The sequence below is a fragment of the Crotalus tigris genome, unplaced genomic scaffold (genome assembly GCF_016545835.1).
Source record: "Crotalus tigris isolate CLP2741 ecotype Arizona unplaced genomic scaffold, ASM1654583v1 scf7180000017939.2460400, whole genome shotgun sequence".
In the NCBI taxonomy this organism is placed as follows: domain Eukaryota; kingdom Metazoa; phylum Chordata; class Lepidosauria; order Squamata; family Viperidae; genus Crotalus; species Crotalus tigris.
The window spans coordinates 1,084,488-1,101,438 of NW_024096731.1; the positions used below are offsets into that span (position 1 = coordinate 1,084,488).

Genomic DNA, 16,951 nt, shown 5'->3' on the forward strand with positions numbered 1-16,951 from the left:
TATTAATACATACTATATCCAAAACGTTTACTTTTTTTTGCCTGCTGCAGAATTAGCTTTGAAAAGGGCTTTAAATCATACTGTACACACAGGGGCACCGCTGAATAAAATTACACTGAATTTTCTACAAAGGCAACCTTACAAGGCAAGAAGAGAAACATACTGTACAATTTTAACCTTTATTACTTCAACGTTTTTAAAAAAAATCCTCTTAATTTTATGCTGCTTGATGAGTCCATTATTTTAAGTTACCTAAAAAGTCCTAGTGAGTTACTACTGCACATCCGAGCTGAGAACTACTAGTTCATCGATCATCTGGGAATCACACGCAAGTTCAATATAAGCAATTTCGACAGCTTTTTAAATAAGTAACTTTCCCTCCCCGATCGTGTCCCACGCGAAATCGCAGCGAAGAATCCCGGCACTTCTGAAGTTCAGCTGAAAGAGAACTGGACCAACAGACAGCTTCTCCCATTGGCTATTTGAAGAAACTGAGCCACGCCTCCCACAACGTCCAATGCTGCAAACCAACAGCCACTCTTCCTACTTCGGCTAATTTCTTTGACCTTCCTCCCATGCACCCCTTCGCTAATCCCGCCCTTTCCGCCGAGGATGCGGCCCATTGTTTGGATGAAAGCCGGAAACGGTTTAGTTTTCTGGGAATTTTAAACCTTGAGAGCGTTGAGTTGGATATAGTAGGTGATATTTGGACAACGGTATGTGTGTTATTATTATATTATTAGTATATTATAATCCGCCTCCTTTTGCAATATTTATCGTTGGAAGAGGAGGTTGGTTTTATTTTTTATGTCTTATTTTCTTTTTGCCTCTTCTACTTTGACTTGTTCTAAACTTGTTTTTGTAACTGAACTGAGGACTTAAAAGGGAGTCAGAGAAAAATGCTCATTTTCTGCTGTTTAAAATAATGAATGGATTGCAAAATGAGGGCTACAAAATCTGGATTGCAAAGAATTAAAGGTTTCTACATCTCTTTCTTGGCACTCAATAGTTGTCTATATTTTTATAGCATTTCCAACGTTGGGTTGGGTTGATATTCTTGATATTCATCATGTCAGCTGTCCTTTTTTTTCTTGAAGAAGAATAATGTATTCTAAATTGACTAAATATAACAGCATAAATCTTTATTTCCATCTTTCAAGATCATTTGTTATCTAAAATAAGACTTTGAGTTCAGAGGTTAAAACAGCTGTTGTATGGGTAAAAGCTAATGGGATTCCATCTTTTATTGCTCCCTCTGATCTCTAACCTTTGACTAGGTTAAATAAACAGCTTTTATTATATACATGGACTTGAATTTTTATTATTTTATAATAAAAATATATATATAGATATATATATATATATTTTCAAGTCCACGTATACACACACACACACACACACACACACACACACACACACACACATATACACACACACACACACACACTCTTGTCAGCAAAAAGAAATCTGAATTTATAATGTATCGCAGTAGTGACTTGAGCCTGCTTAACGCCCCTAGTTGGAGGGCTGCAAGGCAAAAGAGATTATAAAAAGTAGAACTGCAGTATAGCAGTCAAAATGCCAAGGTGCAATCAATCAGACCGTCTGTCTGAAAAACTTTATACACACACAGAGAGAGAGAGAGAGAGGGGCCAAAAGAGGTGATTATTTCCTGTGTATGCATTCATACTTGCTCTCACACACAGTGTGTGCATGAATGCATATTATTTTTGTTTAATGTATTTCTTTGCTGCCTTCTAAACCCCAACCTTCCCAAAACAGGTTGTAAATTATAAATCATTATAAATGCTGCAAAATTTAAACAAATTGAAAGCACAATACAGTTTCACTTATCTAAGAATAGTATATGCCATATACCAGACATGTCAAACACAAGGCCTGGGGACCCAGATGCGGCCTGCGAAGTGGTTTCATGTGGCCCACGAAGCCATCTTGGAAAAAGTGAGGGAACGGCCCCTGCTGCCTTGGCCTTCGCCCAGGCTGGCCAGGAGCCAATGTACAATTTTGTGGTGGCCATCTATGCTGAAACGCATTCAGTCTTAGCTCCACAAGGCTGTCTAGAAACAGCGAGGAACCAGCCCCTGCTGCGTCGGCCCCGCCCCCTGGGTGCATGCTGGGGAGGTGTCACCTTTTGTGAGGAATGAAGAAATGGACCATGCCTTGGCACTTGCCCTGGTCCCACCCCCTTGTTCCAGAAACCCTCAGATCTGTCCCACTCCTGCCCAGGCCTCCACAGGCACCCTTGACGCGAACAATGTAAAGCTGGCCATGCCCACCCAGTAGGCCACACCCACTCCATCCATGCCCACTCAATAGGCTGCACCCACCCTGGCCACACCCAACTGGCCCCCTGAAGGCAACCGCAATGCTGATGCGGCCCTCAATAAAATTTAGTTTGACACCCTTGCCATATACCTTTCTCAGTCAAGTATGGCCTGGTTTTAAAGCCTCTTTAAAAGTATCCATAGAGAGTAAGTCAGCTGTCTAAATAACTGCCAGACTGCAAAGAATTACCTTGCAATGTTGGCCTTGTTGATCATAGCTTTTACTCTAGCATTATAAGGAGTCAACAATTAATTTGATTACAAATTCATACTTTTCTATGACGTTTCCTGAATAACACAGAGGAAGAGCAAAATGAGACTGGATCCACATTTACACCAAACTGCCATATACTTCATACATACTGAATTCACATAATATATTTAATTAAAACCAAAGGCCAATAGATATATACTGTAAAACTCTGGATAACCACTTGATGTCAGCAAACTATAGCAGTTTACCACAATGACACTAACATGACTAGATGTGGCTTCATCCATTTTCATTGGTTAGCTTTATGTACGTGTGAGGACCACTAGAAATCAATTTACCTGGGTGAACTGGGCTGCAACTTATTGTAACCTTAGTGTTTCACTTATATAAACATACAAATTTTCCATACAGAATTTATATGAAGAAAGCATATAACATTGACAACTTTCCTGGCTATGGCTTGTTGGTGAACCAAAGGTAGAAAGGTTTCCTGAGTAAATTGCTACCGTCTATTCCCTGTGGTGGTCTCCCATGGAGAATGAGACACGCAGACAGGTATCTCGGGATGAGAGCCCAGAGCTGACTCCAGCACCCTCTTTTATTGTTACTAAGGTTTTTACATCACACAGCATAATCAAAAGACGTATATAGGGGTGGTTACAATGTATCAAATAACAGACACTCTCCAGATACAAGGCTACTGCAGGTGTTCTTATCAGAGTCTGTCCAAAAGGCTGATGAATGTATCCTGTGTCTGAAACAGTTATCTCAGGCCCTTGTGGGAGATGCCCATGGATAGATGCCCATGGACATTTGTGCAATTAGTCCCACATCTCCTGCTTTTCTGTTTTTTCAATGTTACTCACTTCCAGTTCCAGAAGGGATCTTGATTCACTGATTAAGGCGTCCTTCCTAGTGGAGGGCGTAACATTTTTGCACATTTGCAGGAGGGAGGGAATACATTGAATGCAACAACATAGCAATACAAATAATATCAAAATGGTTACTATAATAGAAATCAAAGATCGTAGCCAGGATCCATCCGGTAGCCAGGACCAAAGGGCACCCCAAATATCCACGGTGCCTGATCCATCGCTGCGTAAGGGATTATTTTGGAGCAAAGATTCCATTTTTCTAGCTGTAGCAGAAATATTAGGTTGAAAATCATGTATATATATACAACAATGAGAATGAATTAAGGCACATACACCGCCTTTTGCTGCTAAAATAATATCTAAAGCATACCGATTTTGCAAAACTACTTCCCTTATTTCCCCCATTTCTTGATTAATCATTTTAATGCTGTTAATTGTTTCATTAAACATATGAACAGTCCAATTGTTAAGCAAATGAAGGTCTCTATAGTTCATGGCAACTCCTAGATTGGGTAGAATCCCTCTGCTGATTTGAGTCTCTAAACTACCACCCAATGTTAGGGGTGGATCTGAGGAACCAGTATCACGTTTGTTCCGCAGGCGTCCATCAGGGAGATGAGGCAAGGCATATATAGCAGGAGTCAAAAGGCCCAGTGTACAGGTGCCTTTCCAATCCTTAGGCACCTGGCGATAGGCTCTACGGCCACATAGTAGCCACATATCGGGTAACTCATAATAACCCTGGTGAGACTCATTAGCAAATGTTATTATGGATTCCATGTCAAGGCAAGCCATGTAGGTACTGATGTTTGTCCATTGATTGCTTTGATAAGTGTCATTTACCTTAGTAAGGTTGCTTTTGATGGATTTACATTTCTTTGCTGAATTCCATATAATAACTTGTTGACAATTACTATAAGTTCCCAAATAAATGGCAGTACGGAATAGTCCTGTGCTATAAAAACAAAATCTGGCAGGTTCCATTATACGAGCACCCACAGCATATGTCATATTCAATGTCTCTGTAGTTATGCTCCACAGCTGCTTCCATCCTGTTTCATTGAATGGAATGGCATGGAAAATAAGACCACCACGACTGTCACCAGGAATTTGCATGCAGATCCAACAGTTCGTGACGTTAAGTGTAAGAGCAGTGCGCCTGGCATCCCGTACAAAAGCATTAAAAGCCCACAGTCCCTGATCCTCATATGCCTGGCTGAGGTGGTGTACGTTGAGCCATATAAGGACGAACACAACGAGCTGGAGTCCAAATGATCTCGCCATGGTCGTCTATTGCAGCATAGCCTCGACCCCAAGTAATGAGGGAGGCAGGCCCTTTCCAGGTGGGATCAGGCAAACGTCGATAGTATACCTGGGGGCGTGAAGAATCTGTGGGAGAAGCAGAAAAATGCCTGCTTGCGGCAGTTGAGCCAGGGGTGCCAGAAACATTCAAAAAGTTTAAGGTAAAAAGTACAAGATTAAGAGTGTTTTGTATCCCAGGCAAGCCGGGGGTATTTTCTCCTTTCTTTTTTGCATGCATGTCTAGAGCCCTTTTTACGGTCTGATTGGCTCGTTCCACGATCGCTTGACCAGTGGAGTTATATGGAATGCCAAATTTATGAATAATAGACCAGCGAGAGCAAAACTGCGCAAAGGAGGTGCTGGTATAAGCAGGAGAGTTATCAGTCTTAATTTCTTTTGGATTGCCCAGGGTAGAAAAAGTACGAATACAATGATTAATAACATGTTTAGCAGACTCACCCCTTTGAGGGGTGGCCATAATAAAACCTGAATAGGTGTCAATGGAAACATGCAAGTATTTCCAAGGGGCAAATGGCAAATATTGTGTAACATCCATTTGCCAAAGTTGACAGCTCTGCGTCCCTCTTGGGTTGACCCCTTGAGGAACAGAGTGTGCTTGGAGGCTGCAGGTGGGACATTGTTGTATGATAGCCGCAGCCTCCGTAGCTGTTAAAGAAAATTGTTTCATTAAAGCCTTCTTATTTTGATGAAAATATGAATGGCTGTCCCATGGGGTTATGGGAGATAAAACAAGGACAGAAACGTCCTGGTGAGTGGAGGCAGCCGAAGCGGCAGCATCCGCCTTGGCATTGCCTTCGGAGATAATACCAGGGAAAGGTTGGTGACTTCTCAGGAAAAAAACAAGTAGAGCGGGAATGAAGAAGGGATTGGAGTGTGAGAAGTAGACTGAAGAGAGAGTCATCCAGTGAGGGTGACACATATGAATCAGATAAAGAGGTGAGAACTTTATATACATAAAGACTATCTAAAATAAGATTAAAAGGTTCAGAAGAAAAAGTTTGTAAGGCCAATATTGTAGCAGCAAGTTCAGCACGCTGAGCAGAAGTTTGAGGAGGAGTAATTTTTGTGTGCCATTGTTCACCCTCCTTCCATACACATGAACCATAAGTCTTGCTACCATCAACGTACAGGGTGACAGCATTAGGAATGGGAAAGGAGGAAATGGGAGAATGCAGAGAAATTGAAACATTATTAAGGAGTTGGAAGCAAGGGTCAGAGGGAATATGACAGGAAACAGATCCTGCCCAGTCAGCAAGAGAAAGTTGCAATACATCTGAAGAGTATAATTGAAGCAAGTGCCTTGGGGTTGATTCCCCTTTTGGATTGCAGCTGCAAGAGTGTCCATTTGAAAAGCATTGGTTCCCACAATGCGACAGGCTTTAAGAAAGTCTGCCAGAGTGGCCGTGGGACTGGAAACAATTGGTTTAAGAATGGACTGGCAGTCTGCATTTGCATATTCATAAGCCAATTTTATGAGGATTTCATTTGCTGCATCTCTGTTTGAAATTTGATGCTCAATGGCAACTTGCAGGCAATTCACAAAGTCTGCATAGGATTCAGTTGCAGTTTGGTGAATGGCAGAAAAAGATTGAATCGGGGTGCCAGACTCATCAACACAAGCCATGGCAGAAAGAACACAAGCATTAATGATAGGAAATGCAAAGGGAGTAAAAGTTTGAGCTTGAGCATTAAGGGTAGTAAAATTGCCTTCTCCAAAGAGTTGTTCTGCTGTGTATTGTGAACCTGGGTGATTAGCTCTCTTTTGTGCCTCTCTTTTATATTCAGATTCAAAGACTATGTATTGTGTTCCGTTAAGAAGCATGCGGAACAGATCTTTCCAATCTTGAGGCAACATTCGATATGCACTAGCAATTGAATGTATTAGTCCTCTAGTATAGGGACTGGTTATGCCATAATCTTTTGTAGCCTTTTTCAATTCTCTGATCATAGCCAGGGGAAGTGCCTCCCAACCCACTATTAACCCTGTAGCAGTCTGTTGGTAATTAACAGGGAACAACTCTGTCTCGGATAGTTCAGAAACGCTTAAATCACCATTGTTTAAAGCCTTTTGAAAAGCACCACGCATGATTCCAGGAGAGAGAGAGAGAGAGGAGAGAGGAGGCAACGTGGCAGGAACAGGAGAGGTTGTTTGCTGTTTATCAGAATCCATAAAATTTGCAGGGACAGAAGGGTTAAAACCAGCTCCAGGGGGTAAGGGAGTGGCCAACATAACAGACGGATTTTTATAAGGTGGAGGATCTAATAAAGGCTGATGAGGCAATTCAGCATAGGTTTGAATCAAAGTATAGGCAATTTTCCAAAGGCATAAAATCTCTGGGGGGGTTCTCGGAGACTGGTGGAGAATAGTACCAATTTTCCTCCATGTATCTATTTTTAAAGATCCAGACTCCGGATAGGATGAGCAGTTAGCCCAAAAGTAAGCAAGCAATTTGACAGCCTCAGATTTAGAAAGGTGACGGGTTAATTTCTGTTCCTGATCAGTAAGATATTTTTTCCTGCCAAGTAGCCTCAGCTCTTCCACATGCTGCTTTTGAGCGTGAGACATTCCACCCCCCATACTTACGAAGAGGAGTCAGTTGCCAGCAACTTCGTCGGGTGCACCAAGCCTATTCCAGGCGATAAGTAAAGGGTTGGCAGGGACGTATCCTTCAGTGGATCACGTCGGGGTCACCAGATGTGGTGGTCTCCCATGGAGAATGAGACACGCAGACAGGTATCTCGGGATGAGAGCCCAGAGCTGACTCCAGCACCCTCTTTTATTGTTACTAAGGTTTTTACATCACACAGCATAATCAAAAGACGTATATAGGGGTGGTTACAATGTATCAAATAACAGACACTCTCCAGATACAAGGCTACTGCAGGTGTTCTTATCAGAGTCTGTCCAAAAGGCTGATGAATGTATCCTGTGTCTGAAACAGTTATCTCAGGCCCTTGTGGGAGATGCCCATGGATAGATGCCCATGGACATTTGTGCAATTAGTCCCACAATTCCCTAAGTGTAATTCATGCTGAGGATTCTGAATATGGATTTACTGGCAAAATAATGGTTTCCAATTACTTTATTCTCAAGTTGTCAACTAATAAGTGGTAGTATAAATATAACATTTCTTCATTTCTTTCTAATCAATACAATCAAAAATCCCCTTTGTTCCAAGCATATTTTCCAGCTCTTGCCCAGATAGATCTTTGCCAGACAAAACTGGAGCCTCAGATGAAGTGCTAAACTAGACTCTCTGAATTAAATCAAGTATGATAAATGGTATATAACCAAGAAGGAGCCTTGATTATCTGTTCTCTATAACATTACAGAAAACTGCTTTATTCTTTGAATTATATTACTCTGAGGAGCTTTACAGACACAGACTTAAACATTTTGAAATATTTGTTAGTTGCCTGGTGATAATTTTTTGTTGTTGTTGTTAATTCAGCTCATGATTATTTGGTGTTTTGTTTTGTGCTTCCAGAAAACACTTTTCCATTTCAATATGGCTGTAGATGACTATGAAGAACTTCTCAAATACTATGAAATTCATGAAACTATTGGAACAGGTATGCTCCACAATATTTCAGATAGATGTAGGAAATATACTGATCTCAGACCCATGTATGAATTTCAAAGTAGAACTATTTAAACTTTGCTAGTTTACTATTCTACTTTTTGATCTGAATTTTCCAATGAAGAATATGTCTCCAATATGTATACTTTAGGTGATTATTGCAACGCTTTAGCTTTATTTTCAGATTTATTGCAGAATCTAGATATATTAGCTTATAAGCTGGCCCTGCATTGTTCAATTAAACAAAGCAAACTGGTGATTATTCCTAAGAAAAACATCTACATTTTAATATTTCTCTGGTAATACTGCCTAGATCTTCATTCTTACCATTTTTCAACATTTTCATACATTGATTTCTTTATGGACATTTATAACATTTCAATTTAAAACCCCTAGCAAACCCTTGAGTGCAATGAATGCAGTGAAATTTCATTTTAATGTATGCTGATTAGTGTACATTTAAAGTGACAATAAAGTTATTATTTTATTTCATCCCAAATCACCACTTCTATTTTAATTGTATTCAGAAACACCTTCTTTAGCTCTGTTCATCCCTAAAACGTTTTTTTATATCCATAAAAATGTTCCTACATTTTCTCTTGTCTTTTAAAAAGATTAACTATTCCTTGCTCTCTTTGACTAGTCTTTGCAATATATTTTTCTATGTACTCATTTGTTATGTATTTAATTTCATGCCAGCTGTCAGGACTTATACATTTTGAATACATATCCTCTCAGAATTATACACTTAGGCTCAACATCTTTACAAGGGAGAGGTGATATTTGTCATCTAGGTACAGAGAGAGATTCCCCCAGCCCTCCTTTCATGGAGATTGAAAAAAAAAATGTTTTATTTCCTTTAAAACAAGGGAGAAATTATTGGATGGAGGCTGGAAACAAGTGGAGTGCAAGATCTTCCCAAACATCCTAGAACCCAAAGCAGGAATCTCAAGAAGAGTTTTGGGAAGACAAGGAATATTAAACAGCAAAGGGAACATCTATTTGAAAAAGCTATTATTTCTGCAGAAATTGGTTATAAGCCTTATGAGGTCTTTATAGTAAGAGTTTAGATTCTTTTTTTACATTGTGCTAAGACTAAGATTCTTTAATTGACTGCATAAATTAGGAAACTGGGTTTTAATTTCAACCTTGACTCATATTTCATGTATGTGGCCCAGTATCTAATCTTCATTTTCTCTCTAATATCAGTTTACTGTAATTATAATAATAAAGAATCTCTTGTACTTTTAACTGGGATTTTGGGGTGGGGAAATAGTATTTTTAGTAGCTTGGTATTACTTAAGCTCCATTCAGGGTATCACAATACAGTCTTAAGGTCTGTTCAGAGTATTGTGTGTTGTATTTTCTTTTTTAAATTAAAGATTAGTTAATTGTCTGATAACCTGATTTCAAAATTGAATATTTTTAGTTAATATTTCTCCTTTAAAAAACATTTTATTTTATTTATTTTTGTGTAATTGGAGAAGAGGGGAGTTGACTGCACAAGTAGAGTGCAAACCTTGTTTTCCCTTTACACACTAGTGCTTGAGAGGACATCGGATGAGGTTCCTCAGGAGCAGGGGTGTCAGACTGGCGACCCGCAGGCTGGATGCGTCATGAGGAAACCGCGCCCACCCCATTGCTGGCAATGGGGAAAAAGCTCCGATACATCACGCAACGTCGCAAGTTTGACATGTCTGCTCCGGAGGATGGCTTATGGCAGTGGAAACTACCACATCACCAACCTAAAGCAGTAGGCAGACAGAGCTCGTTTAACAAACTTAATTGGGATTGACAATTACAGCACTAAGCAAAGGAGTTGCTAAGTGGGAAATCACTTGACCACAACTGTGCCTTCTAGCTGAAAAGAGACAAGACTACTCAGTTTTACACCTTTAACCTTTGTCTCCCTCCTAATCACTCCTCTGCACTTTGGAATGCTCCCGTGCCCGTTTACAGTCTTGTGCACACTGTAAACCAGCAGTTCTCAACCTATGAGTCGCGACCCCATTTGGGGTCAATCAACCATTTCATGGGGGTTGCCAAGCAAGGCTGTCCGCCATTTTTTTCCCCTTTTCCGGCAGGTGCCTTACCTCCCTTGGGCTGGGCCAGCTGGTGGCCCAGCCGATGGTCGGCCTGCTCCGTCTCTGCTGCTTGCCAGCCACACCTTGGCCGGTGCAGGGGGCGGCACCACGCATGCGCAGCGCTCCCGGTCAGGGAAAGTCCTCGACTTACGACCGGTTGGGTAGTCCTCGACTTACGACTGGTTTAGTCCTTGACTTATGACCGGTTGGGGGGTCACAGCATTAAAAAAGTTGAGAACCACTGCTGTAAACAATGTGATTGCACCCAGCAGTGTGTGGCTGGAAGCCATAGTTACACACTATGTAAACAGATTATACTATGCAACAGTAGTCTCTTGAAATTGTTTCTCCAATCTCTCCACTCTGGGGGAGGGGTGAGAAAACAAGCAAGTGATCTCTGTAGGCAATCTCTCCTTTGCCTGACCTTTCCCATTGTTGGTGCAATAGCATCACTTGTGAGGTGTTGAAGAACAAGCAGCTTACTTTCTTGAAATCCCTCTCGATCTCTCTGCTCTGGGGTAGGGGGAGAGTCAGGCAAAGGAGAGATTGCTTTTTCTGTTCTTATCCTCCACCATAGAGCAGACACATTGGAGAGAAAGATATCTCAAGAGAGTAAGCTGTTTGCTCTTCTACACGTTGAAAGCAACATGATTGCGCTGACAGCCTAGGGCTGGGAGCCACAGGCGCACTACACAAACAGCTTACAGTACTATCTTGGACATTTTTCTCTAATCTCTCTGCTCTGCAGGAGAGGAGAGAAAGTGATTTCTGTAGCCAGTCGCCCCTTTGCCTGACCTTTTCCTGCTGCTGGCAGAATCACATTGCTTTCAGTGTGTAGAAGAGCAAACAGTGTACACCACTGAAATATCTTCTCCAATGTTTCTGTTTTGCAAAAGAGGGAGGAAAAAAAACACCACTAGTCAGGTAAAGGACAATGCATACTGACTGTAATAGCAATCATATGACTGAGAGGGCTGTAAAGGTCAGTCACAAATTGGCAGTAAAGTTATTTTTTCAGCACCATTGTAAGTTCCACCAGTCACTGAAGGACTGGTTGGTGATCAAGGACTATCAGTAAAGACCCAAACAGCCTCTGGAAGAGGTGATTTGAGACCTCTAGCCTTCTACCTTTCAGACTCTGCTCTTTTGCTATGTTATACAGTATATTTCTTCCACCTTTTTCTGCAGCAAAATTCTCGTAATTTGCATTTTTCCATAGCTTACTGTATTTCATTCCCTCAAATGTATTTTTCTAGATTTCCCATTAATATAACGTCACGGTCTTTAATGACATTCCACAGCATAATTCTTTTAAAAAATTTTCCAACTAGTTTCTGCATTCTCCCTTTTGGAAAACTATCTTCTAATATGATTTTATACATCATTCATACATTTTTCTACTTGCCATCATTTTGCTTTCATGCCCATTTCTTTCAATTCTTAGTTTTCCATGCTTGTTTTTTTTTTTTTTTCCTGAAAATGCATTTGACACCACCAAAAGTGGACTTTCCCATATCTGAAGCCTCTCATAATCCTTGGCACCTTCAGTAATTCTCTTTCATCAACAACAATCTTCCTTTTAGATTTATATTCCTTCTGTTGCTCTGTTTGTATGAATAGGTTTATGGTTAAATCATGATTTTAAAACAGACCTTTTCCTAAGGAAACTCTTATGAGTGACATTATCTATTCCTATCACTGAGAAGGATAATTTTTTCTCCTCCTCAGAATGTTGCGTAATTATCTCCAAGCACATCTCTGGTGCTTTCATTATCACTGTTCACTAGAACATAATGTGCAGCTATCACCCATATTTGGATTCCTACTTTTATGTGCACCCACAGCATCTACACAATCAGTCATATTTTATTGATAAATAGTTCAGTCCTTTCATTCATGAATAAAACTTCACCTTCATTTTCCTGCACTCACAACTCCATCTTACATGATCAGGCTGTCTTCCTTCAGACCTGTTACATCTTCTCCTGAGGGGTCCTTGGTGCTCTCTGAGCTTGGTTGTTTTCCAAACTAGGTAACATCCTCTCCTTTTTCTTAGTTTCACAGATATTTTGAATGTTTCTGATCTCTTGCTTTCCAAATTCCAAGATGCCTTGGCCTTTCTCAAAGAGTTGAATTTTGTGAGGGCATTCTAGGGGCAGCAATAGCATCATACGGATAACAGGAATAAAGCCCTAAGCCTATTACAGGAAGATCTGCTTTGCTAAAAGAGTAATCTGCAGATTTAAATATAAGACATTATTATGAAATAGAGCAGTGATGGCAAACTTTTTAGACACCGAGTTCCCCAAAACCACCTGCCACCCACTGTCCCCCGCAGGGCCACCTACTGCCTCCACAGCCCATCGCAGATCGCCCAAGTGGCTCTGCAGCGCCATGGCAGCCACTGCCTCCACCTGCACCCCTCAGCATCATTTGCGTGCAACGGGGCTTGAGGGCAGAGTCTTGTCCCCACTGCCTGGCTGCTATGTCTTTGGCTGTGCTGCTCCGTGTGGGCCATGCCTGGGGGCAATTCTCCTGGGGGAGAGCTGCTGGTGAAGAGGGGGCTGTGTGGGGAGGCAGGGCTGGGGCAACAGCCCGCGTGCCCACAGAGAGGGCTCTGCGTGCCACCTCTGGCACACATGCCACAGGTTTGCCACCACTGAAATAGAGGATATACTAGACATATAGTTGAACAGGTGCTTTAAGAGCTCCTTTGTTAAATAGTTACAAGCTGTCCTTGGAGAGGAGGAGTTTTGACATAACCAATACTAGCTAATAATCACTGTAATCAAGGTAGAATTAAATATAAATGCTAATTATGAATCATGGTGGGCTTTTCTTTTCCTTACTGTAGGTGGCTTTGCAAAAGTTAAACTGGCTCGTCACTTACTTACTGGTGAACAAGTTGCAGTAAAAATAATGGACAAGCTGACTCTGGGGGTGAGTTTCTAAGAAAGGGAATATTAGTTTCATACGTACAAATACTGTTTCTAATCATACAGCTCATTAATTGGAAGTTGTTAAGGTGGTTTTTGACCTAAATGATTTGGAACCTTAAGAAGTTTGGAATATAATAAAATCTCTTGGGCCACATTTTGCATTAACTGAGACCTAACATTTGGCATTCCGTTAATGATATTTAGACAATAATGCTAGTTGGATACTTGCTAATGGTAGAATTGTATGTTGGATACAAAAGGCAAACTACTATAATCCAAAGGTCAAATTGTCCACCTCTAAAGACTTGATAGACTAGACATCATAATGAGTTTCAGACCAAGGAATTCTTTCTCTGAAAGATGAAATAAGCCGGGATACTTATTCCATGGGAAACTGAAGTGGTACCCCCAATCTCTCTTCCTAAATGAAGCTCTGCCTTCAGAAAATATTCTCTCTTTTAGTGTCATCAGACCTAAGTATTTCAAAATATTTAGCTCCTTTTGGAAACAAGCTGGTCCCAGCAAGATGTAGAATATTAAAGGTCATGATATTTGAGGAAGATCAGCTGGCTCAATTAAGCCCATGGAGAGTTGTGATCCCAGCCTGAGTATTGTATCTAATTCTGCTTAGCTGCTTTCATTAGGCTAGACTGCCTTTATTTCAGATTCTTCCTTCCTATTCAATGTTCTCCTTTTTAAAATTCAGTTGTGGCCCAATACACGGTGATCTTGATAAGGTGCTCTTAAAAGTAATTGTAAGAAACATGGTTTGGGTATCTTGACAGCCAAACCTTGTTCTTGATTTAGACCTTTTCATCTCTCAGGCCAGCATACATTAATTCTGAATTGGGGAACGGGGTTTGATCAAATGAAACATGGGCAATGTTTCTCATCACATGCTGTATTTTTTCCTGAAACCATGCACTTGAAGAATGGCACACAAATTGCTCAGAATAGCTCCTTTCCCCTTGTCTTGACTTTTACCTTTATGTTGGATTAGACAAGTATTTTTCAAACCTGACAATTTTAGGATGTGTGGACCTCTGCCTGGGGAATTCTGGGGATTGAATTTCACACATTTTAAAGTTGTCAAATTTGAAAAATACTCGGTTAGACAGAAGAAAGACAGACGAGACAAATATCACTAAGTATTTATTTTCTGCAGAGAAATTTTCGCTAGAACAAAAACTAAGCAGTTAAAACAGACCTAAAGCTGGGCAGAGATTAAAGAACAAAACAGTTACCTGTGCACATAGAAATATTGGGACACAAAAAGCCAAAAAATAGGGAAAGAAGAAGTAAGCAAACAAATGCTTTTCATCTTATTTATTTTGACATAAAATGACCTGGATATGGCATGAATCTTTCATTTGTTAGGATGACTTACCTCGTATAAAAACTGAAATTGAAGCAATGAAGAGCTTAAGCCACCAGAATATCTGCCGTCTGTACCATGTAATTGAGACACCAAAGAAGATCTTTATGGTTTTAGAGGTAAGATATAAAACCTCATACATTTTTACAATTTACATCACAATTCTGTTATACTAGTGGAATTGCTCTGGATTCTTGTAGCTGCCTGATGTATTTATAAGTTTCTTTAGCAAACACTGGATTTATACATCCAAATGTTTTATAGCAAATAGTAGGCGGCTGTTGGACTTCTGGGTAAGGATTAGACATCCTTGCGAGTTTTTTTTTTAGAGCGAAAATGACAAGGTATTGTGTAACATAAAAAAAAATTGAAATTGTTTTGCTGATGAAGATTGAAAAATGAGATTTTATTATTTGCCAGTAGATAAAAGGTGAGATATGGGATGAAGAGATTTTGGTTGAACTATTAGTGTTGAGTTACTGAAAATGTTGTACTTGTCTTGATGAATGGGAATTCATTTATTTCTATACTTTTTTTTCTTTTGGTTTTTTTCTTTTGTTATAGATATTTTTCCTTTTCTCCTCCCCCTCCCTTTTTCTTTTTTCTTTCATTTACTTTCTCTTTTTAATATTTGCCTTAATCATCAAGGGGAATATAAAATTAAATTAAAATAGCAACTAATGGTATAAAGATATAGTTGTGAATGATTTGTTTCCATTTACAGTTACCAAAAAGATTTAAAATGGATAAAAAGATTTACGTTGTGGAGCAAAATAAGAATTTGAAGTGTAATTGTGTACTGATGATGAATGTGTAATTGCTAACATATATAAACTTACGCTGAAGTTTGAAATGGAAGAACTGGGCAATGTATGATAAATGTGTCGTACAATGTGTGATAGTAGACTAAGAATTTTGGTTATAAGGGGTCCTTGGTGCTCTCTGAGCTTACTTGTTTTCTTGAAGGTGTTTCGTTACACTAACTAGGTAACATCATCAGTGCTAGTTTGGGTTATAATATACAGGTGGATCAATGGGGAAATACTGTATGTGGTCAAAAGAGTTAAAATTTATATTATTGTCAGGCACAAGCAATAGATCAACATGTGAAGAGTTCAAGTTGATTACTTTATTACAATTCTACTTATAATGCAGGAATCTCCCCAGATTCTTGCCTCCTCTGGGAACAGATAAATAAGATTCTATGGAGCTTGTGGGGGGGAGAGAGTCAGTCCTGAATCTTTTGCGGCTGTGCAATGATTTAAGGCTAACTCCCCACTTGATTCCTCCTCTTTGCCTGGCTGAGCATTTCTTTATGACAGGGGTGTCAAACTGCCGGCGTGTGGGCCGGACAAGTCATAAGGTAACCACGCCCACCCCACTGCCGGCAATGGGGAAAAGGTTCTGATACGTCGCACGATGTCACATGATGTCTCAAGTTTGACATGTCTGCTTTATGATATTAAAGAGAAATTTTATAAAATGATGTATCATTGGTACATGATGCCACAGAATTTATCTAGAATGTATAAAGACATTCCAAATGTACTGTATGTTAGAAATGTGAAAAACATGAAGAAACATTTTTGAATTCAAATATATACATTGATATAGAGGATTTTAAAGATTAATATTCAGCTGAAGCTTTTGCTTTTAGGACAGTTTGAAAAGGGTCATGGAAAATTATTTCATTACATGATTACTGCAGTGATATTATTATAAGCACAAACATAGAAAGATCTTAATAATAATCTTAGGGGGGGTTGATTAAAATTATATGTATAACAGCCAAGAGGAAGATTAAAGTCCCTTCTTTATATATATTTTTCTTTTTTTGTAATTTTATTTTATTTTATTCTTTTTTTTATTCTTTTTTGTTCTTTTCTTTTTTCTTTTTCACATCTATATTTTTACTTTGAATCAATTTCCCATTATATATATAAAATCTTGTAATAAAAATTATTTTTAAAAAACCAAATAGGATAATGTTTTCTTCTTGGCTTTTTTTTTAGAATATATATTCGTTTTAAGCCAATTGTAGGATTCTTACTACAGTGTTTTAAACATATTCTGAATCTACAGCTCAGAAGTATAGTTGAAAGGGACCCTAGGAGCTGTTAAAAATGTGGTTTGGGTAATAATTGATGGGATTTTTTTTTTTTAATCTGTCAGATAGTTTGCTCTGGCAAAAAGATACCCTATTTTTCTTTTCTTT

At 39.5% G+C, this 16,951-nt stretch overlaps 1 protein-coding gene across 2 annotated transcripts in view; it reads left to right on the top strand.

The window, feature by feature from the left end:
• The first annotated feature begins 565 nt into the window (after positions 1–565).
• Positions 566–16,951, top strand: part of MELK (maternal embryonic leucine zipper kinase) — a 40,160-nt gene continuing 23,774 nt past the window's right edge. The window contains exons 1-4 of one of the 2 annotated variants that reach the window (XM_039344810.1): positions 566–716; positions 8,246–8,330; positions 13,277–13,362; positions 14,739–14,855. In XM_039344810.1, the coding sequence (XP_039200744.1) occupies positions 576–716; positions 8,246–8,330; positions 13,277–13,362; positions 14,739–14,855 (429 nt within the window). In that variant the 5' untranslated portion in view covers positions 566–575. The remainder of the gene's footprint in view (positions 717–8,245; positions 8,331–13,276; positions 13,363–14,738; positions 14,856–16,951) is intronic. The other variant, XM_039344811.1, reaches the window with a different exon arrangement.